Source organism: Conger conger, chromosome 9 (genome assembly GCF_963514075.1).
Source record: "Conger conger chromosome 9, fConCon1.1, whole genome shotgun sequence".
NCBI classification, from domain to species: Eukaryota; Metazoa; Chordata; class Actinopteri; order Anguilliformes; family Congridae; genus Conger; species Conger conger.
Genome location: NC_083768.1, coordinates 5,327,286 through 5,354,507, shown reverse-complemented (window position 1 = coordinate 5,354,507; position 27,222 = coordinate 5,327,286). Strand labels below are relative to the sequence as shown.

At 47.4% G+C, this 27,222-nt stretch overlaps 2 protein-coding genes across 6 annotated transcripts; one reads left to right on the top strand and one right to left on the bottom strand.

The window, feature by feature from the left end:
- Positions 1-2,390: 2,390 nt before the first annotated feature.
- Positions 2,391-11,686, top strand: LOC133136727 (clusterin-like protein 1). Its single transcript, XM_061254394.1, has 9 exons — positions 2,391-2,496; positions 4,002-4,150; positions 4,684-4,854; positions 5,643-5,831; positions 6,725-6,946; positions 7,386-7,512; positions 8,382-8,599; positions 10,342-10,520; positions 11,519-11,686. The coding sequence occupies exons 1-9, from the start codon at positions 2,391-2,393 to the stop codon at positions 11,532-11,534; spliced, it is 1,377 nt and encodes a 458-aa protein (XP_061110378.1). The 3' UTR covers positions 11,535-11,686.
- Positions 11,687-14,671: 2,985 nt separating this feature from the next.
- On the bottom strand, positions 14,672-25,225 carry LOC133136446 (tyrosine-protein kinase Yes-like). 5 transcript variants are annotated; one of them, XM_061253925.1, is made up of 12 exons: positions 25,106-25,225; positions 22,500-22,799; positions 22,142-22,241; positions 21,500-21,598; positions 21,238-21,341; positions 20,557-20,706; positions 19,730-19,885; positions 18,938-19,117; positions 18,082-18,158; positions 16,699-16,852; positions 15,833-15,964; positions 14,672-15,104 (listed from the first exon to the last, which is right to left on the bottom strand). In XM_061253925.1, the coding sequence occupies exons 2-12, from the start codon at positions 22,789-22,791 to the stop codon at positions 14,896-14,898; spliced, it is 1,653 nt and encodes a 550-aa protein (XP_061109909.1). In that variant the 5' UTR covers positions 22,792-22,799; positions 25,106-25,225; the 3' UTR covers positions 14,672-14,895. The 5 variants fall into 5 exon arrangements, with proteins under 5 accessions (XP_061109909.1, XP_061109907.1, XP_061109908.1 ...); XM_061253923.1 differs by having other exon boundaries at positions 24,771-25,152; XM_061253924.1 differs by having other exon boundaries at positions 24,967-25,152.
- Positions 25,226-27,222: the final 1,997 nt, after the last annotated feature.

The following is a 27,222-nucleotide window of genomic DNA, read 5'->3' as shown; positions in this document are numbered from 1 at the left end:
GGTGACAGGCCTGCTGGGTTAGAGGTGACAGGCCGGCTGGGTTGGAGGTGACAGGCCGGCTGGGTTGGAGGTGACAGGCCGGCTGGGTTGGAGGTGACAGGCCGGCTGGGTTAGAGGTGACAGGCCGGCTGGGTTAAAGGTGACAGGCCGGCTGGGTTGGAGGTGACAGGCCGGCTGGGTTGGAGGTGACAGGCCGGCTGGGTTGGAGGTGACAGGCCGGCTGGGTTGAATCTTAGTGTGGAGTTAGCTTCCATCACAGGCCAGGTCACAACATGGATGCCACTGCTGTGCTGGCCATAGAAATAAAGAAAGTTTTTAAAGAATATTTATTGAAAGATTTATCTGTCCTGCCTGAGTCATTCAAAAGTAAAGTCGACTTTGGTGTAACACACACACACACACACACACACTCTCTCTCAGCGAGAGGAACACACACAGACAGACACAGACACACAAATACGGACACACACACAAAGACATACAGCGCCATGAAAAACTATTTGCCCCCTTCCTGATTCCCTATATAATTGCATATTTACACACTTAAGCGTAACTTCAGACAAAATTGAATATTAGACAAAGGGAACCTAAGTAAATACAAAACATTTTTTAAATGACCATTTAATTTATTTAATGAAGAAAATGATCAAACACCTAAAACACCTCTGTGAGTTCTTTCCCCCATGAATTAATATAACTGGTTACACCGCCAATTATTGCAGCTAAAGGCGGTGAAACCAGCTGTTAGGTTAAAGGGGGCAATTACATCAATCACTGGGTGATTCTGGTGTTTGATATCTGATGCATCACAGACATGTGCAGTAATGCATCCCAAATTGAGTTGATAAACCAGGGATATAATGCGCTGATAAAATAGCGTGTTGATGGCGGGATTAATAGTCACAATAACGCAAATGCGCTAATGGGATCACAGCCGAACTGCAGGCTATTAATACACTGTTTTCCAGGACGGAGCGCAACGCTCAAATCCACTCTGTCTGTTTCTCCTGTCGGCGCACAAGATCTCCCACTGCAGGTGAGTGCTCCAGTATACCAGCCTGCTGTAGCCTTTTAAAGTTAGCCCAGCGGTAACCGCACTCGTAGATTCTGAAACACGTTTTATTTAGCACATATTTAGCATGTTTTAGTTGGCACCCTACAGTTTGTAGCCACAGGTGGTTAGCAGATAATATAATTATTCAAAAAGAGGTTGACGCTCCTCCATTTGCAGTTAGATTGCATTGCATTTGCCTTTTATGTCAGTGTGTACTTTATTACACAGTATTACAATGTTACAGCAGTATTCTGCAGAGAGCAGAAGGGTCTATGCACCTTTTATTGACTTTTCAGATTGTCCACTAAGATTATTGGTGGTAAACAAACTTGTCAGGAACTGAAATATACAGTTTATGTACTGGAACATCCTAGGAAGTCAAAGTTTTATTGAGCGGCGCACAGATCCTGTTTTTCTCAGACTGATGCCGTAGACCTTATAATCAGCCACCGCTGATTCTGATTTATGAGAGACACAGGGGATGTTAGGAAACAGCCAGCAAAGTGCAGGTGGTCAGAATAACAAAATTGGGTATGGCCATTTTGTAAGGCTATTTTCTGAGGCCATTTTTAGTTTATAAATACATTTTTGGAAGGTATTTTGGGGAGATTTTGTTTGCCTCATATCTGGTTTTGAGAGACATTTCACTGCGGTTAGTATGTTTCAGATTTAACAAGCATAAAATCAAGTGATTATCACTGGATTAACTTAATATATAATTAACACGTTATTATCACTGGATTAACTCAATATGTAATTAACAAGTAACAGGATACATATGAGGAATATTTTGTCAGATCCGCTGACCACCAAGGCTGCTTTTAAGACGACAATGACGGGAAACACTATGAATTGAAGTGGAGTTGTCCTGGAAACAGGATGATAGAATACCACCTGACATCAACAGCCCAATCTCTTTACTCAACCTCACTGTGCTGTAATGTAGCTGCTCTCAATTCTGACCTCATAAGCTTAAGCGGTTACATCATGACTAAGCTTATTTCATGCATGTAGACACACACACACACACACACACACAGGGCCACTTCCTCATACAGCATACAGACACGACCAGTTAAAATGTTTCAGCACTGTCGTTATCACTCTGCATTATAAATAAAGTTGCATATATTTCAGTGGTGGCTTTTTTTGTGTGGGACTTGTAGACCAGATCTACATGTTTCCACAACAAGATATACGTATCTGTGTTCTGCACCTGCGCATTGCCACCGTGACTGAAATAAATTCATGTTACCTACTTTCTGCATGGCTCTTGAACCCAGCTTTCGGCTTGTGAAGATTTCCTGAGAGTCCCTGAGAGGAGAGAGAGGAGAAGATGAGCTCTGCACTGGTGTGCCTGGTGCTCCTGGCGTCCCTGGGGGTCCTGCATGGAGCCACAGAGACTAATAAGGGCCAGACTCTTTCACAGGATACACTGAAAGGTGAGCGAGCTGTCTCCCAGAGAAACCACCAGGGCCTGTTTCACACAGCACTCACTTACCCCTTTTAGCTGTGAGATCAACACTCACTCACCCCTTTTAGCTGTGAGATCAACACTCACTCACCCCTTTTAGGTGTGAGATCAACACTCACTCACCCCTTTTAGGTGTGAGATCAACACTCACTCACCCCTTTTAGGTGTGAGATCAACACTCACTTACCCCTTTTAGGTGTGAGATCAACACTCACTCACCCCTTTTAGGTGTGAGATCAACACTCACTCACCCCTTTTAGGTGTGAGATCAACACTCACTCACCCCTTTTAGGTGTGAGATCAACACTCACTCACCCCTTTTAGCTGTGACATCAACACTCACCCCTTTTAGGTGTGAGATCAACACTCACTCACCCCTTTTAGGTGTGAGATCAACACTCACTCACCCCTTTTAGGTGTGAGATCAACACTCACTCACCCCTTTTAGGTGTGAGATCAACACTCACTTACCCCTTTTAGCTGTGAGATCAACACTCACTCACCCCTTTTAGCTGTGAGATCAACACTCACTCACCCCTTTTAGCTGTGAGATCAACACTCACTCACCCCTTTTAGGTGTGAGATCAACACTCACTCACCCCTTTTAGGTGTGAGATCAACACTCACTTACCCCTTTTAGGTGTGAGATCAACACTCACTCACCCCTTTTAGGTGTGAGATCAACACTCACTCACCCCTTTTAGGTGTGAGATCAACACTCACTCACCCCTTTTAGGTGTGAGATCAACACTCACTCACCCCTTTTAGGTGTGAGATCAACACTCACTCACCCCTTTTAGGTGTGAGATCAACACTCACTCACCCCTTTTAGGTGTGAGATCAACACTCACTCACCCCTTTTAGCTGTGAGATCAACACTCACTCACCCCTTTTAGCTGTGAGATCAACACTCACTCACCCCTTTTAGCTGTGAGATCAACACTCACTCACCCCTTTTAGCTGTGAGATCAACACTCACTCACCCCTTTTAGCTGTGAGATCAACACTCACTTACCCCTTTTAGCTGTGAGATCAACACTCACTCACCCCTTTTAGCTGTGAGATCAACACTCACCCCATTTAGCTGTGAGATCAACACTCACTTACCCCTTTTAGCTGTGAGATCAAGACTCACTCACCCCTTTTAGGTGTGAGATCAACACTCACTCACCCCTTTTAGGTGTGAGATCAACACTCACTCACCCCTTTTAGGTGTGAGATCAACACTCACTCACCCCTTTTAGGTGTGAGATCAACACTCACTCACCCCTTTTAGGTGTGAGAGCAGCACTCACTCACCCCTTTTAGGTGTGGGATCAACACGCACTCACCCCTTTTAGCTGTGAGATCAACACTCACTTACCCCTTTTAGGTGTGAGATCAACACTCACTCACCCCTTTTAGGTGTGAGATCAGCAGCATGTGATTAGTGTTCTTAACTGAACCCGGGGCGTCTCCTCCCCTCCTGCTCAGAGCTGTCTCTGGAGGGGGAGCGGTACGTGGAGGAGGAGGTGAGGAGGGCCCTGCTGGGGGTGAAGCAGATGAAGGAGCTCATGGAGCGGAACGAGGAGAAGCACGGCCACCTCATGAAGACCCTGCGGCACAGCAGCGACAAGAAAAAGGTCAGGGGTCGGAGGTCAGAGGTCAAATCCTGGATCACAATCCACATCCTGCTGAGCAATCTTTAGCAAGGCTATAATTTACAAACCCCCGCAATATACAAACATGCCAAATAACCCCCACACGATAACGACAAACATCATTTCAGATAGTAAAGATGGGGATTTCATGTTTTGATTAGGACAAACTGATAATTCGTATTTTCCACCTTGAATTCCCCAGAAATTATCATTTTAACAGCTCTCCTTTTCAAATGAACAGCTGTTAAATAACAATACAGCCCTTCTGCGAGAGCCAGCCCCCCACCCGCCCCAATATTCAAACTAAACTCATGCCCTTGTTCCTTGGGTGAGGTTTTGGGGGTGGAAAGAGCTGGTGTTGGGTCACCTTTCACACTTCTTAGGGGCACTCAAGCTGCTCTTATACTGTCTGGGAAATGGGACCTTGAAATGTGTTTGAAAAAGACCTGAGAGTTTTGCATAGAGTGCGGGATCCCGACAGTGAGGTTCACGCGGTAGTTCCTCCCGCCCTCCAGGGGGCAGCACAGCTGGCCAGGGAGGTGGAGCAGAAGCTGGGCGAGGCAGAGCAGCGCTGCCAGGAGCTGCTGAAGTCCTCCTGGGAGGAGTGCCGGCCCTGCCTGGAGGATGTGTGCAAGGCCTTCTACACCTCCACCTGCAGACGGGGCTTCTCCTCCTTCTCCTACAAGGTGAGGGCTGCCTTCTACACCTCCTCCTGTTCCTCCTGTTCCTCCTGCACCTCCTGCCCTGTTACTACGGCAACACAACGCACCTAAATAATCCTGAGGTTGTGAGGCTTTGTGCAAGTCATCAAAAAAAAAAGCTACCTACCCTGGTGGACGTTGTTCTAGCTACAGTGGTTAACCAACCCTGCTCCTGGAGATCTACCGTCCTGTAGGCTTTCACTCCAACCCTAACACAGCACACCTCAATGAACAGCTAGAGCAGGGCTGCCCAACCCTGTTCCTGGAGATCTACCGTCCTGTAGGCTTTCACTCCAACCCAAACAAAGCACACCTCAATCAACAGCTACATTACATGTGCTTCAGCAACAGTACTCGGCATTATGATGGAGTTTGTGAGGCATGAAGTAGAGAGCTACATCTCGGTTTAGCAAAATTTGCATGGAAAATGTTCAAACATTTAAGCATTAGAGTACTGTGCAAAGCCCAACGCCCCTGGGATCTGTATCCATTTTTAATGCTCCATTTTACACAGAACCAAAGCTCAATATGCTTTAAAGACAGCATAATAACAATTATGAAAAACAAACAAAGTCATAAAACACAATGGCAAATAAAGAGCATTGAACACATAATGCAAGAAACAAGAGATGCTAAAAAAACGGAACAGAATTACAATAAAATAAAACCCGCAATGCATTTAAAAAGGCCTTGCAGTTTGTATGGCAATTGTATTGTAATTATTAACAGACGATTATTAACGGAGACCGCAATACCTCCTGTCCACCAATCAGGTGGAGCAGTTCTTCCAGAAACTGACCTCCCTGGCCAATCAGGACCTGATGGTGAACAGCAGTGCGGATGAAGTGGACCTGGAGGTGCTGCAGGTGGAGGACTCCTTCGACAGGCTGCTGAGGAAGGTCGGCAGCCTCTATGACCGGAGCGTGGTGTTAGTGACCAGCATGCACCGGGAGTTTGACCAGGTATCTCACACACTCGTACTGCCCAACCCTGTCCCTGGAGAGCTACCATCCTGTAAGATTACACTCCAGCCTTAACAAAGCACACCTCATTCAACAGCTAGAACAGGGCTGCCCAACCCTTGTTCCAGGAGATCTACTGCCCTGTAGGATTACACTCCAACCCTAACAAAGCACACCTCATTCAACAGCTAGAGCAGGGCTGCCCAACCCTGTCCCTGGACATCAACCGTCCTGTAGGTTTTCACTCCAACCCTAACAAAGCACACCTCATTCAACAGCTAGAGCAGGGCTGCCCAACCCTGTTCCTGGAGATCTACTGTCCAGTGGCTTTATACTCCAACCTGAACAAAGCACACCTCATTCAGCAGCTAGAGCAGGGCCGCCCAACCCTGTTCCTGGAGAACCATCCTGTAGGCTTTCATTTCAACCTTAATTTGACACAATTACTCTTTTTTTGAGTACTTCATATGTTCCAGTACACCAGAAAAGCCCAGTAAAGAAAAGTACAGAAATTACTTACTTAATCCAGGTCTTTATTGGGTATTTATCAGACTTATTTAGACTTATTGGACTTCTGCTGCTGTAACCTATCCACTAAAGAGGTTTGACACATTGTGTACTCAGAGATGCTCTTCTGCATACCACTGTTGTAATGTGTGGCTATTTGCGTTACTGTCACCTTCCTGTTAGCTTTGACCAGTCTGGTCGTTATCCACTGACCTGTCTAATTAACAAGAGAAACACCTTGTCCTCATTCTGACATTAAGTCTGAAAAACAACTGAACCTCTTGACCACGACCACAAGTTTGGCTGATTAAATGTTTGCATTAAGAAGCTGGTGCACAGGTCTACCGAATAAAGCGCTCACTGAGTGTATGTGTTATCACTGTTAGGTGTTCCGGGCGGTCTTTGCCCCAGAGGCCAGCGGGGGCGCTGTTCAGCCGCCCCGGCCTCAGACCCCGGAGGAGCTGGACTCCTCAGACTTCTTCCAGGGCATCGGGCTGGACGACGTGCTCGAGTCCTTCCTGGACTTCAGCAGGAACGTGCTGACGGAGTTCAGCTCGGTGGTGACGCAGGTCTTCGACGACATTCACCAGAGCTTCCAGGAGACGGAGGCACAGAAAGGCATGGAGATAACGACGACAATCACAACATAGCGTGACATGATGACAATAACAACATACAATTACATGATGACACTAACAGGCCCTTCAGCCCAGCGATGCTTTTCCAATCACTAAAGTGTACCTAATACTCAGTTTACCTAAAAGCTAGATAGTATCTAGCACCATAATAATAATAATAATAATAATAATAATAACAGATAACATGTATATTATTGCTCCAGTTACAATGGGTGGAAGGATATACACAGTATACTTTTATACAATTGTATTAGTTTTCCACATTCAATGTAAAACATTGCCTTGCTTTAAATAGGTAGGGCACTAATCAAATTGAGCAAGTTGTAGTCGAGCAGGGTTATGTAAAGAGTGGTGCATTGTGGGTGAAGTCTCGCGGGTCTCTCCCGTCTCTCCCGCGGCAGAGAGGAAGACCTCCCCTCGCTGGGTCCCGTCTCGGAGCAGACAGCTCTGCGCAGATCTGCGCAGGCAGACGTCCGAGTGCTGGCAGCTGAGCGGCCAGTGTGCAGCCTGCCAGGGCACCCTGCTGGAAGGCAAGCGTGCTGACCTCACATCCTGTCCCTGCGTGCTGACCTCACATCCTGTCCCTGCGTGCTGACCTCACATCCTGTCCCTGCATGCTGACCTCACATCCTGTCCCTGCTTGCTGACCTCACATCCTGTCCCTGCGTGCTTACCTCACATCCTGTCCCTGCGTGCTGACCTCACATCCTGTCCCTGCATGCTGACCTCACATCCTGCCCCTGCGTGCTGACCTCACATCCTGTCCCTGCGTGCTGACCTCACATCCTGTCCCTGCGTGTTTACCTCACATCCTGTGCCTGCATGCTGACCTCACATCCTGTCCCTGCGTGTTTACCTCACATCCTGTCCCTGCATGCTGACCTCACATCCTGTCCCTGCGTGTTTACCTCACATCCTGTCCCTGTGTGCTGACCTCATATCCTGTCCCTGCATGCTGACCTCACATCCTGTCCCTGCGTGCTGACCTCACATACTGTCCCTGCGTGCTGACCTCACATCCTGTCCCTGCGTGCTGACACAGTCTCAGTCAAACTGAATCTATTGAACACAGTCTCAGTCATACTGAATCTATTGAACACAGTCTCAGTCATACTGAATCTCTTTAGCATATTTGAAGGCACTGAATCTTGTCAGCTTGGTTTAAGTGATCTGGCATGTCTTTCACACACCCTTACAGAAATTGAATGTATACAATTTTAATAATGGATCATAATATGAATAATATGAATATGGATTAATATGAATATTAACTATATATGGAATATATAATATATATTGAAATCAAATGTTTTATTGAGCCAGGAAGAGATATTGAAACACTGCAGAGCATATGGGGAAATATAGCAATGATCGACACTTTCTGACCCCCCACTCGCCCCTGCAGAGTGCCCCAGCGTGCCAGACCTGCAGGTGGAGCTGAGCGAGGTCTCCCAGCTGCTCCAGGTGGCCTCCCAGCAGTACGAGGAGGTGCTGCAGATCGTGAAGCACCACACCGACGACACCGTCAGCTGGCTCAGCAACATGGCCTCCAGCTTCGGCTGGGTGGCTCAGCTCGCCCTCAACAGCACGGGGGAGCCGGAGAGCATCTTCAGCATCGCGACGGTGAGTTCCTGTTCCGCCCACCTGGGTGGGGCATAGCTGTGAGTTCCTGTTTCAGCGTCTCTACACTGAGTACCTGTTCTTCTCACCAGGGGTTCCCAAGCTGTGAGATCCTCTTCTGGGGTCCCCAAACCATGTCATGAGTCCCTAAACTACGGCAATTAAGAGTATTAATATAATATTTATGCATAATTTCTATGATCAGCCTTGTGCCAGTGATTCTTTACATTTGATAGAGAAATGCACATTGGATAATGCTGTAGAGATAATGGACAGAGATAATGGTGTTGTGATAATGGACAGAGATAGTAGTGTTGGGATAATGGACAGAGATAATGGTGTTGGGATAATGGATGGTGATTATTGGGGATAGTGGTGTTGGGATAATGGATAATAGGTGTTGTGATAATGGACAGAGATAGTGGTGTTGGGATAATGGACAGAGATAGTGGTGTTGTGATAATGGACAGTGATAATGGACAGAGATAATGGTGTTGGGATAATGGACAGAGATAATGGTGTTGGGATAATGGACAGAGATAATGGACAGAGATAATGGTGTTGTGATAATGGACAGAGATAGTGGTGTTGGGATAATGGACAGAGATAATGGTGTTGGGATAATGGACAGAGATAGTGGTGTTGGGATAATGGACAGAGATAGTGGTGTTGGGATAATGGACAGAGATAATGGTGTTGGGATAATGGACAGAGATAGTGGTGTTGGGATAATGGACAGAGATAATGGACAGAGATGATGGTGTTGGGATAATGGATGGTGATGATTGGGGATAGTGGTGTTGGGATAATGGATAATGCTGTAGAGATAATGGACAGAGATAATGGTGTTGTGATAATGGACAGTGATAATGGACAGAGATAATGGCGTTGTGATAATGGACAGAGATAATGGACAGAGATAATGGTGTTGTGATAATGGACAGTGATAATGGACAGAGATAATGGCGTTGTGATAATGGACAGAGATAATGGACAGAGATAATGGACAGAGATAGTGGTGTTGGGATAATGGACAGTGATAATGGACAGAGATAGTGGTGTTGGGATAATGGACAGAGATAGTGGTGTTGGGATAATGGACAGAGATAATGGACAGAGATGATGGACAGTGATAATGGACAGAGATAATGGCGTTGTGATAATGGACAGAGATGATGGACAGTGATAATGGACAGAGATAATGGCGTTGTGATAATGGACAGAGATGATGGCGTTGTGATAATGGACAGAGATAATGGACAGAGATAATGGACAGAGATAATGGTGTTGTGATAATGGACAGAGATAATGGACAGAGATAATGGCCTTGTGATAATGGACAGTGATAATGGGCAGTGATAATGGACAGAGATAATGGCGTTGTGATAATGGACAGTGATAATGGGCAGTGATAATGGACAGAGATAATGGCCTTGTGATAATGGACAGTGATAATGGGCAGTGATAATGGACAGAGATAATGGCCTTGTGATAATGGACAGTGATAATGGGCAGTGATAATGGTGTTGGGATAATGGATGGTGATGATTGGGGATAGTGGTGTTGGGATAATGGATAATGCTGTAGAGATGATGGACAGAGATGATGGTCTCCGTGTGGATGGCGGGTCTCAGGTGATAATAGTGTTGTGATAATGGACAGTGATAATGGACAGTGATAATGGACAGTGATAATGGCCTTGTGATAATGGAGATGATGGTCTCCGTGTGGATGGGGGGTCTCAGGTGGTGCCCCAGGCAGCAGGGGGCTCTGAGCGCTATGCGGCGGACAGCAGGGTGGAGGTGAACGTCCTGAGCTCCCCGCTGCTGACCCTCAGCGTACCTGCGGAGCTGCAGGTGGACGACCCCGCCTTCCTGCAGTACGTGGCCCAGGAGGCACTGGGGCGCTACAAACAGCTTCTCAGGTGAGCACAGCTTCGATCCCCCGCCCGGGCTGTGTCGAAGTGTCCCTGAGCAAGACACTCCTGATGAGCTGGTCGGTGCCTTGCATGGCAGCCAATCGCTGTTGGTGTGTGAGTGTGTGTATGAATGTGTGAATGAGAAGCATCAATTGTACAACCCTTTGGATAAAGGCGCTATATAAATGCCAACCATTTACCATTTTACCATTTACTATACACAGCTGCTCAGGTGAACGCACAAGTATATCACACCACCCGCCAGTAGGGGGCGCTGTGCCGGGGATGACTACAGGACTGGAGCCAGCATATATTATATTCATATCATCCACACAGTTCTATTGCACTGTGCAAAAGTCTCAGGCACAAAATTCCATAAGCCAAAATGCATTCAAAGAATAATGAAGAGCTTCACATATTGAATAATTTACTATAAAGAGCAGTGAACAGTTAAAAACTAAATAAAATCAATATTGGTTGTGACCACCCTTCACTTTTAAACCTGCATCAGTTCTGCTGGATACACTGTCCCACAGTTTTATAAGAAATCAGCTGGTAGGTTGTTCCAGAAATATTGGAGAACTTGCCACAGTTCTTCTGCAGACTTGCTTGTGCCTGGCTCTCCAGGTAATCCCAGACAGCCTCGATCGAGTTTTTATCTGAAAAGTAGCCTATACTTAATGTTTTTTTTATTTTTTTTTAAAACAAACTTTATTTAACGAAATACAAAAATTACACTAACATTTTTTTTTTGGTGAACATTTCGACTGACACACTAATGCAGAAAACTAAAAAATGTATATAAAAACATCTAAGACCAAATGCGTGTGTGTGTGTGTATATATATATATCTATATTATCTATTTCTTTTTGCTTTTTTTTTTTTTTAATCAAAGGTGCCAAGGACTTTTGCACAGTACCGTAGATACTCACACCTGCCGGAACAGTCCTCCAGGTGGCAGTAGAGGTAGTTGTGATGAACACGCTCTCTCTCTCTCCCGCAGGCACGACGAAGACTGAGGTGACGCAGCCCTGCCTGTACCAACACGCTACCGCACCGATCCCAACAGCAGTCCTACCGTCTGCAGCTCACACACTGTACATTCAACACAAACACACTTGTGTGTCTCAGGTTCATGGCGTACCTGGTCAACACAAATCTGTAGTGTATAAACACAACTCTAAAACACTCATTATTTATCGCTAGTTCGTCAATTTGTAACCTTAAACAAAATATGTATGCTACACAATTGAGTATTGTATCAGTCCCTGGTGTTTTGATTAAATTAATAAACCAGGAACTACTCTTTTGTGTTTTGTGTGCTCTTGAGTATGATGGTGCGCAAACTCTGAAGCTACCACACACTGTATTAATGGAGAGAGAAACTCACAGCAGACCACAGCTAGGGCACAGCGTTTCTGAGCACGTGCAGCTCGAGCACACCGTTCTGGCCTTCTAGAATCTTCACAGAGGCTTATATCCCAAAGCGACATCAGGGAGTTAGCTGGATAACCTCACTGAGTAAAACCGGGATCCCTCCCAAATCTGGAACATGGACCAACGTAAAAAGATAACTCCAGCTAAGTCGGTAATTCTGCTGTGTGATACAGGACCCTGGTCCACCTCTGGCTACCTGCTGTAACAGGTAAAGTTTTTATAACAAGCAGAACATTTTTTTTTTTTAAAGCACGCCACAAGAGGGTGCCATGTCATACATTTCTGTAAATAAATTATTTGACGGTTGATGCATTATTTTTCGGATGAGAGGATTTGTATGCAAGCTCTTCCCAGATCTGCCCTCTCTTTCAAATGACAAGACAAAACATTTAGCCAAATAATTAGTTTCCCTAAAAGATAATTATATTCAGCATTCAGAGCACTGTCATGGCTGCAAGCAAGAGGGGAAAACCTGTTCTGCTAAACAGGCTCGTCTTCATTCCGCTCTCCCCCAGAGCGAACAGTCACCTCCGCAGTAAAAACACCAGGAAACCTTGCCAGGAAACAGAGTAACGTTTCTAACAAACAAACAAGTCTCTCTTATGTCGGTAAACTCATTATACGGCTTACACGAACACACGATGTAAACTAAACACAGTACAATGTAGTACTTTTATAGACTGAAATTCAGATTCAGTGAGAAGCTGCTCCCTCAGACAAAGAAACAAAATCACTGAATGTCCGCAGACTGAACACACCCACAACAGCAGCCACGTTGCAGGCGGTCTGTAAACAGGTATCGGTGAGCACGAATTCCGCGAAAGGTGTTTTCTGATATAATACTTACACGATTATTAGATGACGGCCTTTCAAAATATCAAGTAGTGTCCTGAAATGTGATAACTCGGTTTCAAAGGACTACACTATGACTGATCACAGAGGACTTTCTGTTTTGTTTTATTCCAGAATTCCAGAGCAAAACTCAAAGCACACCCCTGGGTTAGTGTAAATTCACTCATATAACATAAAAATAAAATAAAAATTTAATTCTACGAATTTGTACAAAAAGTTATTAGTATTCTTTTCCAGTTTGGTGAAGTTGCAGTGCGTGAAAAGGCTGCTTTTCACTGGAGAGACCAGATTGAATAAGAGCATTAAATTCAGATCTGAAGGGATGAGCTTTTCAGTGCTGCTGTGGTTTCCTTGTAGTTAGCCTTGCATCAATTGAATTTGTTATCACCATGCTGCCATGGTAACCCAAACGTAATGCAAAAACTTCTGAATACTGTGGGTCGACATTCATTTTCCGATTCACATGATGGCAGCAACGAAAAGAGTGTTTTCAGTTCTTTATTTTACCACATACTCTGTCATTTTTTGAAAACGATTTTAACATCAGCAGCCATTAAAAATTATAACATTTTGTCCTTTAAAAAAAATAGTTGTACAAAAAATGTGATTGAAAAAGCCTAGCAACAAAACCGATAAACATGACACCTGAGTAAAATCGACAAAATTATATGGTTCCAACGCAAAATGCGTCCCACTTCTGAAAGGGAAGCATCGTGTGTGTTGGATTCCGTGAAATCAGATATGGATACGCCTTTCTCAAAATCCGACGGACCCAGATCCGGAGGAAGTCCGGGTCGGATTCTGCCAACACGAGGTCTGAACAGAGCCATCCAGCGAGCTTCGTTTCATCACCAGCACCCCCAACATCCCATAATAAGCCTGCAGGAGACACGGGAAGCCCCGTTGCCAGGCCCGGTCCGTCGGAACAGCGACAGAAACGCCATCTCAGTTTGCACAATTAAAACTTGCGTGTGAACAGACAACTACTTACACTGGATATCCAGAAGTCTAAAGCGTCACGTGGGTCAGACTAGAAATGCATGCAAGGCCTGATAAATACAGTAAAAAGGCACTAGTGAATGCAGACAAACACAACAGAACGTTCACCCCAGCCGGAGAGAAACAGGCAGAAAGCAGGCAGTGATCAGCTAGCCTGGAGTTCCCAGAACCCGTCCTCGAAGATCCAATTTCCCCACACTACAGAAAGGCCATGACCTCAGAGCTAAGACCGATGGTGGCACATCCACTTACTGGAGAAAAAACACGCATAAACTAGCCGGTAAACACATTTACACACAATTTGGCTGTTTCTATAGGATTTCTACAGTCACGTGACATTCTACACTCGGCCCATTTAGCTGGTAAGCCAGGGCTGAAATGGGACATACTCTCGGCCCTTTGAACATTAAAAATGCACGATTCAGAGGCACCAAACGGTGTGACAGTCCTTCACCTGCTCAGCATCGGCATAAACCCCACAACGGACAGATTCATAAGCAACAACTGCATTACAGAGGTGTCTACATCTTATTCACACACTTTCATAAATAGTTTGTGGCAAACGGTTGATATTGAAAGCCCCCCTTGAAAGAAGTACACTAAGAACATTACTCTCTACAGGTTGTTCGGAGGACAGTGTGATTCTATAGGCAGTCCACAGGGCTGTGGAGGTGCTTTGGTCATCCATTTGGCAGTTAGGAGGTCTACGGATTGTCCACAGGTCTATGGAGGTCTACAGGTCATCCACAGGGTGATTGCGGTCTACAGGTCGTCCAGAGATGTATGGAGGTCTACAGGTCATCCACAGGGCGATTGTGGTCTACAGCTCATCCACAGGTCTATGGAGATTTAAGGTCGTACAGAGGTCTATATGCCATCCACAGGTATATGGAGGTCTACAGGTTGTCCACAGGATAATTGCGGTCTACAGATCATCCATAGGGTGATTGTGGTCTACAGGTCATCCACAGGTCAAAGGAGGTCTACAGGTCGTCCACAGGCCAATGGAGGTCTACAGGTTGCCCTCTGTTTGGTAGAGTGGTTCTATGGGTCTACAGGCAGTCCACTGTTTTGTAGAGTGGTTCTGTGGGCCTACAGGTTGTCGTCTGCTTGGTAGAGGGGCTCCGTGGCGGTGAAGTAGTCCTCCAGGAAGGTCTGGGTGTAGGCGAACGTGGGCCGTTCCTCTGGCTGCTTCGTCCAGCAGTGCAGCATCAGCTGGTGCAGAGACTCTGGGCAGCCCGCCGGACACGGCATACGATACCCATGATGCACCTGCTCCAGCACCTCCCGGTTCGCCAGGCCTGGAGAGAGAGAGAGAGGGAGAGGGAGGGAGAGGGGAGAGAGAGAGAGAGAGAGAGAGAGAGAGAGGGAGAGGGGTAGAGAGGGAGAGGGAGGGAGAGAAAGAGAGAAAGAGAAAGAGAGAGAGGGAGAGAGAGAGAAAGAAAGAGAAAGAGAGGGAGAGAGAGAGAAAGAGAAAGAGAGGGAGAGAGAGGGAGAGAGAGGGAGAGAAAGAGAGAAAGAGAAAGAGAGAGAGGGAGAGAGAGAAAGAAAGAGAAAGAGAGGGAGAGAGAGAGAAAGAGAAAGAGAGGGAGAGGGAGAAAGAGAGAAAGAGAGAGCAAGAGGGAGAGAAAGAGAAAGAGAGAGAGGGAGAGAAAGAGAGAAAGAGAAAGAGAGGGAGAGAGAGGGAGAGAGAGGGAGAGAAAGAGAGAAAGAGAAAGAGAGAGAGGGAGAGAGAGAGAAAGAAAGAGAAAGAGAGGGAGAGAGAGAGAAAGAGAAAGAGAGGGAGAGGGAGAAAGAGAGAAAGAGAGAGCAAGAGGGAGAGAAAGAGAAAGAGAGAGAGGGAGAGAAAGAGAGAAAGAGAAAGAGAGGGAGAGAGAGAGAGGGAGATTGTGCTGTTCAGAAATATTGTACTGTGGACACGGCTGTACTGGTGACTATTGCACTAGGACTTCCTAGTTCACACGGGTGACCAGTGTCGGGCCTGACAGCCTCAAATAGCTCCACCCCCATTTCCCAGAAGCCCCCTCACTGGGATACGGCATCATGCCCTTGGTGACCAGCTCGGTGAGCAGGACGCCGAAGGACCAGACGTCGGACTTGATGGAGAAGCGTCCGTACAGCGCGGCCTCGGGAGCGGTCCACTTGATGGGGAACTGGGCCCCTGTGGGAGCGGAGGGAGAGAAGCGCTGCTTTAATCTCCCACCGGGGGGCGGCAGAGAGCCCTGCGCGACACGGCCATGCAAAGCAGCCGGGATTTACATGAGTGGGCCCAGATATGCAAACTGAACACAGACATCTGCCATCGAGCAGGATCAAAGAGAGGGCCGTCTCTCCGCAGGACAGAGACCGCTGATCAAAAGCCCGGGAGGGAGGGGGAGAAAAAGAGAGAAAGAGAGAGAGACAGAGAGGGAGAGAGAGAGAGAGAAAGAGAAAGAGAAAGAGAGGGAGAGGGAGAAAGAGAGAGCAAGAGGGAGAGAAAGAGAAAGAGAGAGAGGGAGAGGGAGAGAAAGAAAGAGAGAGAGAAAGAGAAAGAGAGGGAGAGAAAGAGAGAGAGAGGTGGAGAGAGAGAGAGAGAGAGAGAGAGAGAGAGAGAGAGATTGTGCTGTGTTACACTCAGCTCAGGAGAAACGGCCAAAATAAAATGATGATAACAGGGATGAATATTGTTGTTGTCGACATCATCATCATCATCAAAAGTAAACAATAGAACTAATAATCATTATTATCGCAATTATAATAATGAGAAGAATTTGAATTCAGGGGACACAGACAATGGAAGGAAACGGCCCGAACAGTAAACATTAATCGGAAGCAACCGATCGACGCAGCCCAAACTGGAACCGTTAAAACACGAGCAGCGAATGGAACCGCTCATCCCGCTGCGGCGAAGCTCACCCTGCCTGGCCGTGTACTCGTTGTTCTCGATAAGCCGGGCCAGGCCGAAGTCGGCGATCTTGCACACGGTGTTCTCCCCCACCAGGATGTTGGCCGCGCGCAGGTCCCTGTGGACGTAGTTGCTCTTCTCGATGTACGCCATCCCCTCTGCGATCTGAGAGGGAGCCACGGCAACACTCAGCCCACAGCGCCGACCAACTGAGTGAGCCTTTAAACTACACAGGGTCTCCACAAAGTCCCACAGGAAGAGTTTAAACTACACAAGGGCTCCACAAAGTCCTACAGGACGAGTTTAAACTACACAGGGTCTCCACAAAGTCCCACAGGAAGAGTTTAAACTACACAGGGTCTCCACAAAGTCCTACAGGGAGAGTTTAAACTACACAAAGTCCTACAGGAAGAGTTTAAACTACACAAAGTCATACAGGAAGAGTTTTAACTACACAAAGTCCTACAGGAAGAGTTTAAACTACACAAGGTCTCCACGAAGTCCTACAGGAAGAGTTTAAACTACACAAGGTCTCCACAAAGTCCTACAGGAAGAGTTTAAACTACACAAAGTCTCCACAAAGTCCTACAGGAAGAGTTTAAACTACACAAAGTCTCCACAAAGTCGTACAGGAAGAGTCTAAACTACACAAAGTCTCCACAAAGTCATACAGGAAGAGTTTAAACTACACAAAGTCCTACAGGAAGAGTTTAAACTACACAAGGTCTCCACAAAGTCATACAGGAAGAGTTTAAACTACACAAAGTCATACAGGAAGAGTTTAAACTACACAAAGTCTCCACAAAGTCATACAGGAAGAGTTTAAACTACACAAAGTCCTACAGGGAGAGTGTAAACTACACAAAGTCCTACAGGAAGAGTTTAAACTACACAAAGTCATACAGGAAGAGTTTAAACTACACAAAGTCCTACAGGGAGAGTTTAAACTACACAAAGTCCTACAGGGAGAGTGTAAACTACACAAAGTGCTACACAAGGAATTTAACTACACCGCATTGTGTTTTCTGCAAGGGGCCATTCACTGCAATCAGATTTCACACACATCACACACATCATTCAAATAGAGATTAAGGAATTAAGAGGACATTTATGACACATATCAGACACCACAGGGCTGCCCAACCCTGTTCCCGGAGATTAACCGCCCGGTAGGGTTTTCATTCAAAAGCCAGAGATCTGGTTGAGCTGCTAACTGGTAGAATCAGTTGTGCCAACCTAGGGTTGAAATGAAGGACAGTAGATCCCCAGGAACAGGGTGGGGCAATCCTGAGATACGCCATCAATGTTTGCAACCACCAGAATTGAGAGAGGAGCACCGATTCAGGTCATTTTATTACTACTTCTGAGGGAGGTACTTTTGAGACGCTCCCTACCTGTGCAGCCATGTCAACAAGCTGCGGGAGTTTGAAGGCGTTTCCCTCTCCCTCTCTCAGGTAGTTCAGCAGACTTCCTGAAAAGAGAGCAACATCAAATCAGGTGTGGATTCAGCACCTGGAGTAAGAAATGCAGGGTACTTCACTATACCACACTGTACAATATCGTCCCCTTGCCACAGGAGTTCCCCAGGGCTCAGTCCTTGGTTCCCCTCTACAATAGATCCCTCGGCCCTGTTATCTCTGCGCATGGTATGTCATATCACTGCTATACTGTGAGATGGAAATCTTTTTCTCCTTCCATCTGACACACAGGTCTCTGCCTGCATCTCTGCTTGCCTGAGGGACATCCAGAGCTGGATGGACAGCCACCATCTGAAGCTCAGCCCAGATAAAACATGACATTCATTCTCGCTCTAACTGCTCCCCTCTCTGATTTCTCTATTTTGCTCGGGGACACCTTGGTTACAGGAGAGGAGGAGAAAGGGCAGGCCCACTCAAGACCACCCCCTGCAGGAGAAGAAGTGTAAGGGCAGACCCACTGATGAGCGCCCCCTGCAGGAGGGGCGGTGTAAGGGCAGGCCCACTCGTGAGCGCCCCCTGCAGGAGGGCGGTGTAAGGGCAGACCCACTCCTGACTGCCCCCTGCAGGAGTGGCAGTGTAAGGGCAGGCCCACTCGTGAGCGCCCCCTGCAGGAGGGGCGGTGTAAGGGCAGGCCCACTCGTGACTGCCCCCTGCAGGAGCAGAAGTGTAAGGGCAGGCCCACTCGTGAGCGCCCCCTGCAGGAGGGGCGGTGTAAGGGCAGACCCACTCGTGAGCGCCCCCTGCAGGAGGGGCGGTGTAAGGGCAGGCCCACCTTTGCTCATGTACTCGGTGACGATGTAGATGGGCTCGTCGGACACCACGGCGTACAGGTGCACCAGCTTGCTGTGCCGGAGCTTCTTCATGACCGCCGCCTCCTCCAGGAAGGCCTCGGGAGACATGGTCCCCGGCCGCAGCATCTTAATCGCCACCTTGATGGTGTCGTTCCAGCTGCCTGCAGACAGAGGGCGCCAGAGAGCACCAGGGCACAGGCCAGAGCTCAGCATTCATTCTGAATGTTTTTTTTTTTTTCTGCATCATTTCTTTATCCTAGTGGCTAAAGCTGAGCTCACACTACACAACTTTTGCCTGAAATTCCTGACTAATTTTACAGTAGTGAGAAAATCAGCAAAAATGAGTCTGTCGGCCTGAAAGTCATGTGATGCAACGGTTGTAACGCGCTTGACTGGGACCTGGAAGGTTGGTGGTTCAAGCCCCGGCGTAGCCACGATAAGATCAGCGCACCTGTGACCAAGGTCCTTAATCCTACATCGTTCCAGGGGGGACTGACTTAGTCTAATCAAGGGCAAGTGACTTTGGAGAAAAGTGTCAGCTAAATGACTGCAATGTGATTTAATAATAATTTGTGTTTGTGTTCTAGAACGCCATCAGTAGTGATTGTGACATCAGCATTAGAATGCTCTGAGAACTGAACATTCTAAGAAAATATTTCTCACGTTATACCTTCAATGATTAATCGCCCTGAACGTCCCGGACACCGAGCATCAGTCTTTAACCGGAGCCACAAAGGGACCAGCGCGAAGCTGGCGGTGACTGGGGCACTCACCCATCCACACCTCCCCGAAGCAGCCCTGTCCCAGCCGCACGTCCAGCTGCAGCGAGGCCCGGGGGATCTCCCAGGCGTCCCGCGCCAGGCCCCGCGTCTGGGGCTTTACCGTGGGGCACGCCTCCGTGAGCCTGGAGCACAGCCCGTCCACATGCACTACGGGAGGGAGGGGGGGGGGGGGAGAGGGAGGGGGAGGGGGAGAGAGAGGGAGGGGGAGAGGAGAGGGGGAGGGGGGGAGAGGGAGGGGGGGAGAGGGGGAGGGGGAGGGGGAGAGAGGAGGAGAGGGGGAGGGAGGGGGAGAGGGGGGAGGGAGGGGGAGGGGGGGAGAGGGGGGGAGAGGGAGGGGGAGGGAGGAGAGGGGGAGAGAGGGGGGAGAGAGGGAGGGAGGAGAGGGGGAGGGGGAGAGGAGAGGGAGGGAGGAGAGGGGGGAGGGAGGGAGAAAGGGGGGGGAGAGCTTGTTCAGTACCAGAGAAGGGTGAATGAACAGAGCAGGAGAGAAGAGAGAAGGAGAGAGGAGAGGAGAGAGGGAAAGAGAGAAAAAGAGAGAGAGGAGAGGGGAGAGGATAGGAGAGGAGAGGGAGAGAGGGAGGGAGAGAAAAGTGAGGAGGAGAGAGGAGAGAGGAGGGAGGGAGAGAGAGCGGAGAGGAGAGAGGGAGGAGAGGAAAGGAGGGAGAGGAGAGAGAGAGGAGAGGGAGAGGAGAGGAGAGAGGAGAGAGGGAGAGAGGAGAGGGGAGAGGATAGGATAGGAGAGAGGGAGAGAGGAGAGGAGGGAGGAGAGAGAGAGAGAGAGAGAGCAGCAGCAGAGGGAGCCCCAGAGCCTCACTCACCGGAGTAGTGGCGGACCAGCTTCTTGAGGCTGGGGAACTGGACCTGCGTGTTCACGCAGAACCCCCCGCTGTCCAGCCGCCGGATCTTATAGTGCTTCACCGTGTCGCCCCGCTCCCCGTCCCGGTGCCGCACGGAGAGAGAGAACGCACCTGGGGGGGCGGGGGGGGGGGGGAGGAACAGACTCACCAATAACAGAGGCATGTGCGATTCACTTCATTGTTCATGCATGTTGTTTGTTTCACTTTTAACTGATTTCATCTCTGATGAAGTGCACTAATTATATAACATGGTACAGGACAGCCAAACGCGGGAAAGATGCAAATGGAGAGATTCCATTTTTCCCGTCGAGCAGGTCTGTCACAGTATGACATGAATCATGAACCATGGACTGAAGTAAACAGAGCTGTTCCAGGCTGAACTCAGTGCAGTTATCCAGCTAACTCAGTAATCCTGCTCTGTGGGTTTTACTCGGTGCAGTTATCCAGCTAACTCAGTAACCCTGCTCTGTGGGTTTTACTCGGTGCAGTTATCCAGCTAACTCAGTAACCCTGCTCTGTGGATTTTACTCAGCGCAGTTATCCAGCTAGCTCAGTAAGCCTGCTCTGTGGGTTTTACTCAGTGCAGTTATCCAGCTGACTCAGGTGTAGGTTCAGGTGTAGGTTCAGCACAGGGTCGCACACCTGGGGTCGTCTCGCTCTCTCGAATCAGGAAGGTCCCGCGCGTGTTCCCCACCACCAGCAGGAGGCGCTCTGCATCCCTCCGGCCCATTCTGCCAAAGTACCAACTGAAGCACACACATGCACACAGATACATACACACACACACACACACACACACACACACACACACACACACACAAACACAAGGTCTCTCTAAGTTCTCTCTGCAAGTGAGTGTGGTCGCTCGGTAAAGGAGTGGAGCAGGGTAGGGGGCGGTTCTTACTCTTCTGATTGGATAGAGTCAGCAGCAGCTACGTAATTGCTGGGAATGTAGCCGGTCTTCCCTGTGGCCACGGATCGAGCCTGCCACCAGTCCCCCTCCCTGAAACACACACACACACACATGCTCAGATTTACCCTGCCACCAGTCCCCCTCCCTGAAACACACACACACACACACACACACAGATTTACCCTGCCACCAGTCCCCCTCCCTGAAACACACACACACACGCTCAGATTTACCCTGCCACCAGTCCCCCTCCCTGAAACACACACACACACAGATTTACCCTGACACACACATGCTCATATTTACCCTGAAACTCACATGCTCAGATTTAACCTGAAAATCACACACAGATATATTTACGCTGAAACTCACACATGAGTTCAGATTTACCCTGAAACTCACACACGGTCAGATTTACCCTGAAACTCACACAAACAGATTTCAGGCTGTTTCACATTTCAGTTCAGAAAGGCCTTGGGCTGACAACAGAACACGGAATTCCAAACAAATCCCGGAATTCCAAACGAATCCTGGAATTCCTGACAAACGCAGACCTTTGAGCGGGGATGTTCAGCGAGAAGCCACTCTGCCGTACAGACACCCCTGAGCCCACAGAGGGAAAAACAGACTTACATGTTATTAATGATCTCAAAACGATCCCCTTTTCTGAACGAAAGGTCGTCAAACGTTCTGGCCTCGTAGTCATACAGGGCCACATAATACTGGGTGCCACCTGCAGGCGGGAAAGAGAAACGCAGTTACCATGTTATACAGGACGTACGAGAGATAATGTGAAAACATAACATGAATATTTCACATTTCAGCCAGGTGCTTGGGGGCATAACGGCGTGAACTCTAAAGTAATGTGGGGTTAAGGGCCTTGCTCAAGGGCCCAACAGCTGCAGTGACCAAACTGTGGCTACACCGGGGCTTGAGCCACCAACCTTTCCGGGTTTCCGATCACGCACCGCGGGGTGGGGGTATGACTCACCAGCACTGGGGCCAGAGTCCGTCACATCAGCCAGGGGGGGGGAGGAGGAGGAGGAATTGGGGGTGACCGTGTGGCTCCTGGTCGGAGCGGCGGAGGCCGGGGGCGGGGCGGGGGACGCTCCGTCGGAATGCTTCCCGTTGCTCCGGCCCGGGGTCCTGGCGGAGAAGGCCTTGGGCCGCCGGCTCTTTTCGGAGCGACCGGCGCGGGGCGCAGCGGGGGAACCCGCCGCCGCGGTCTTCCTCTTCACGCGCACGAACGCCACGCCCACGTCCTTACTCTCCACTCCCCCCATCGTCCCGCCTGGAGCAGGGGCACAGTCCCGCCACGTCACCGCCCAGACCTCCAGCACGTTTACACGTCACTACCCAGACCTCCAGCACGTTTACACGTCACTACCCAGACCTCCAACACGTTTACACGTCACCGCCCAGACCTCCAGCACGTTTACACGTCACTACCCAGACCTCCAACACGTTTACACGTCACCGCCCAGACCTCCAACACGTTTACACGTCACTACCCAGACCTCCAACACGTTTACACGTCACTACCCAGACCTCCAGCACGTTTACACGTCACTACCCAGACCTCCAACACGTTTACACGTCACTACCCAGACCTCCAGCACGTTTACACGTCACTACCCAGACCTCCAACACCGTGTACAGTGTTTACATGTCACTACCCAGCACCGCGTACACATAGATTACAAACACGTTTACATGACACTACCCAGACCTCCGGCAGCACGTACAGTGTTTACATGTCACTACCCAGACCTCCAGCACCACGTACAAATAGTTTACAAACACGTTTACATGTCACTACCCAGAACCCCCGCAGCACGAACAGATAGATTATATAGAAGCAGCGTCATCTACATAAAGTAAAAATGTTATCATGTTTTATACGCTATTAATTGCTTGCGTCGCATTATTTATTCAGCTGAATAATTACTCTGGCAGCTACGGCCGGGCGGCCCCTTGTTTTCGCTCTCGCGCTCCATAAGCGCTATGCGGCCAGCCTCTACGGCAGAATCTACAGAGTCCGTCGTTGAATAAAGTCAAACCGAATTCACTAGAGCTTGTGATAACACGCAGAAGGAGCCACAAGTTCCCACTCTGATGTCAAAATAACAACGCACGGAGTCACGGAAAGAGGCTACTTCCGCATGACTCACCTGGATCCTGGGTAGTGGGTCCTGGGTAGTGGCTACTGTTCAAAACTACGGGAGATGGACTACCTGGGGTTTCCCCAAACTTCACCGGAGTTAGGTCTACTGATCCATTATCTCATCGCCTACTGTAATGGCGTAACGCTGAACCCTTTCTAGAGCCTACTTGATTGGGCGTAACCTAGGATACATGGTGAAATATGGCGTCTGAAATTTCTTGCAAAGAGTGAAACAAAGTCGAACTGTCGCAGAGTCGTTCGATATTTGTTCGAACTAAGGGATCTTGAGATATATTCTTCTATATAACTGGAATTATAGCCGAAATTTTACCGTAAACTCAAAATCCTGCAAGCAGTTTACTCCACCGTAAAGGTATAAGTAAAATGTTGCTGCGTCCAATATGTAGCCTACATATTCTGCTATAACAGAGATGCCCATGCAGGTGTACCAGTCGCTCTTTTAGATTGTTTAATATTTTAGCGGTTTTTTTTACGTGATTAACATGAAATCCTAGTGTAAAGGGTTATCTAGAAGGCCAGTGTCACATTTTACATATCAAAAAATGTATGTGCAGAAAGTGGACTATCGAAGAAAGCTAAGAATCGTGGAGTTTTGGAGAGGGGCTGCTATCTGTATGCTAGCTGGTGTTTATTTCTCATGTTTTCGAATCGACAAAAATACACAATAAAATATTACGACCTATGCTAATGAAATACAATATGGGCACCGCCACCACGCAATAGCCTAATCACAGGTATTGTTGATATTCTGGCTACGCATTCAGCATGGATAACAGCCAGAATTAAACATTGCAGGTTGTTTTTAAAAAATGCACCGCGGGTTTGATTATATGTATGTATATATATATATATAGCCCACTTAAAATTATCTTTCTGACTGACAATCCAGCCGAGTGTCGTCGCTACTCCAATTGACAAGCCAGCTGACTTTCTCAGCGGAGCCGTGCCAACAACCTTACAAACTACTTAGCCTAACTATAGTGCTTCTTTACGTTTTATAGTCTACGCAGAAACCGGTGACAGGGCGGAGGCCTAAATTCAAGTGATCGCACTTGAATTCATAATCGCTCTCCTTACCTTCTTAATCCCTTCTTCTTTTAGGCAGGTAACGTAGCCTGCACCCGGCTTTTGTTTGTCCTCAGCAAGCAAGTGAAAAATATAATCCCAAATGTGTGTCTTATTTCACCGTCTTCCCCCCCATCCCGCCTGATATTTGTTTTTGCAGCCACGCCAGATTCAACTTGTTTGGTGAGAACAACCAAAACAAACTCACCCGTAAGTTCAAGAAAACACGACCAGACCGTTTAATGTATCAGGGAGACAAAGGGTAAATCAACAACAAGCCGAGGCGGTCCGGCGCTTAGCTACACGGCGGTAGCCAGGTAGGCTAACTGGGGGCGTGGGAGGCTCACCTTAACACCGTGTTGCGAGCTGGCCGCTACAGAAAAACTACAATCCAAAAGCTTGCACAACTCGTCCGCGATCATGGCGGTGAGTGACGCAATTTAGGAATATGCCTCAGTGTACGTTCAGTGATTTACAGTAAAAACAAAAAAAAAATTCTTGGATGGATTTTCTAACATCACATGAGCCATGTGTGCGTATACGTATTTCTATTATGTGAAATACGTTACTTTAAGAGATTACGGTAAAAATGTAAAATTTTCCTTAAGACGTCTACACTCTCAAAACAGATGTGTTAAAGACAACACATAACGTGTCATATTTAACATACCTGCATGTCGTGTTAGGTTTGTATTAAAAAGACTACCTTTGTAACGCAAATTATATTTGTAACAAAAATAGTACCTGACAAAATCATATGTATACAAGATAACAAATACAGTAATAATAGGCTAATAATAGCCTAATTATTATTATTTTTATAATCATAATCATAATTCTACAGGCCTAATGATAGTATAATTATTAGGCCTATTTGGCCAAGGCTTACCTCAGTCATAAGTCACAAATTAATACAATATTAATATTAAAATTACGTTTGCCTGGAATAGGCTACGAGTCCTGTAGAATTCATCTGCTGATAGTTTTGTCTCCCACTTATATGTGAAATTAATTTGAGGTTATAACGTTACTCTATTCTATTCACATTTGTTTTAATCAGTCAATCAATCAATCAATCAATCAATCAGTAAATAAGCAAGATATCCCTAATTCACGTGGTCGTTGTCATATATCCTCTGGTCAGCTTACAATATCTACATCCAGAGGAACATTCCTCCTTTTGAGTAGAGTGTGTATTGATTAACATAATCAAATATAGATAGTGTGCTTATTTCCAAACACACCATTCTTGTAACACGCATTTACGACGTATGTTCTACTATCACGTCGGGTGACTTTGATTTCACAAATACATTTTGATGGGGGAAAAAAGTATTTGACTGTGGCCGGTGATTGGCGTTCGCAGCATTGTGCCGCTGCAACTTTATTTGGTCGAGAATGTCGCCTATATCGCGACCTGCAAAGTTGCCTCTCTCGTCGCAGGTCAAAGGATGTCCTCTGCCGGGTGCGTCGTGCAACTGCATTAATGCGAGGCGAGATGGGAGTGTCTCCGTCGCCCACCTCGGCATTGTTAAGAGCGGTTCATTGTTGGCATCACGTTTACATCGCATACAATTTGTTCCAGCTGATAGATACTTAAACAATTCGAGTGAAATGCGTTGCGCAAGGGTACCGCGATCGTGCCCTAAGTTGGAATCGGACCGACGACACACAGCGCAAGCACAGTTCCGTTACCATTTCACTAAGCGCTGTCATATCTGGGCACTGATCGCGTGCTCCGCTGCAGAGAAAGGAACCAGAGGGATTTATTTTTTTAGGCCAAATTCGTATCGTAGCTTCTTCCAAAGATCCCGGACTTAAACCCACTTGCACACCGGGCAGGTGTGTCAATCAATAATGCCGAGACGACAAGGCAGCCGACTGGTGCAGTGTTGCCATGGAAGTCCCAATATAGCACTTGGTAAAAGAGTCGTGTTAACCATCCCAGTGTCTTTGTCAAACAGCAAAAACAGTTCTCAACCTGGATACCAAATCACTCCACCGAAAGCGCTTTGGCTATATCTGTGAAATTAAGACACATATAGAAACATATAGAAACGCACTAGAGATTCGGGCATTTAAATTCAGACAAAACGCATACACAGCAAATATTTTACATTTTTATTTATTATTGTGGACAAATTATCATGGGGTTTGTGTCCTTAAACTATTATGTATTGGTCGTGGTTGTTTGGCATCAGTTTACTGTAATAAACCTATAATTAAATAATCATTGTAATAGGCTATATCGTCAGTCGAAGTTCATGCAGTAATTTCTGTCATTTGTACAGTGAACATCTCGAGTGTTCGCAGCGGGAAAATACTAAAATATAGCTATGGGCAGGTAGGCTAGTCAATGAGCTCCGTATCAAAGGTTAAATGTTAACCGTTTAAATGCATTCACTAACAATATGTAAATCTGTAAAATCTGGAATCCGTCGCTTTGAATATGGGTTTTGTAAAC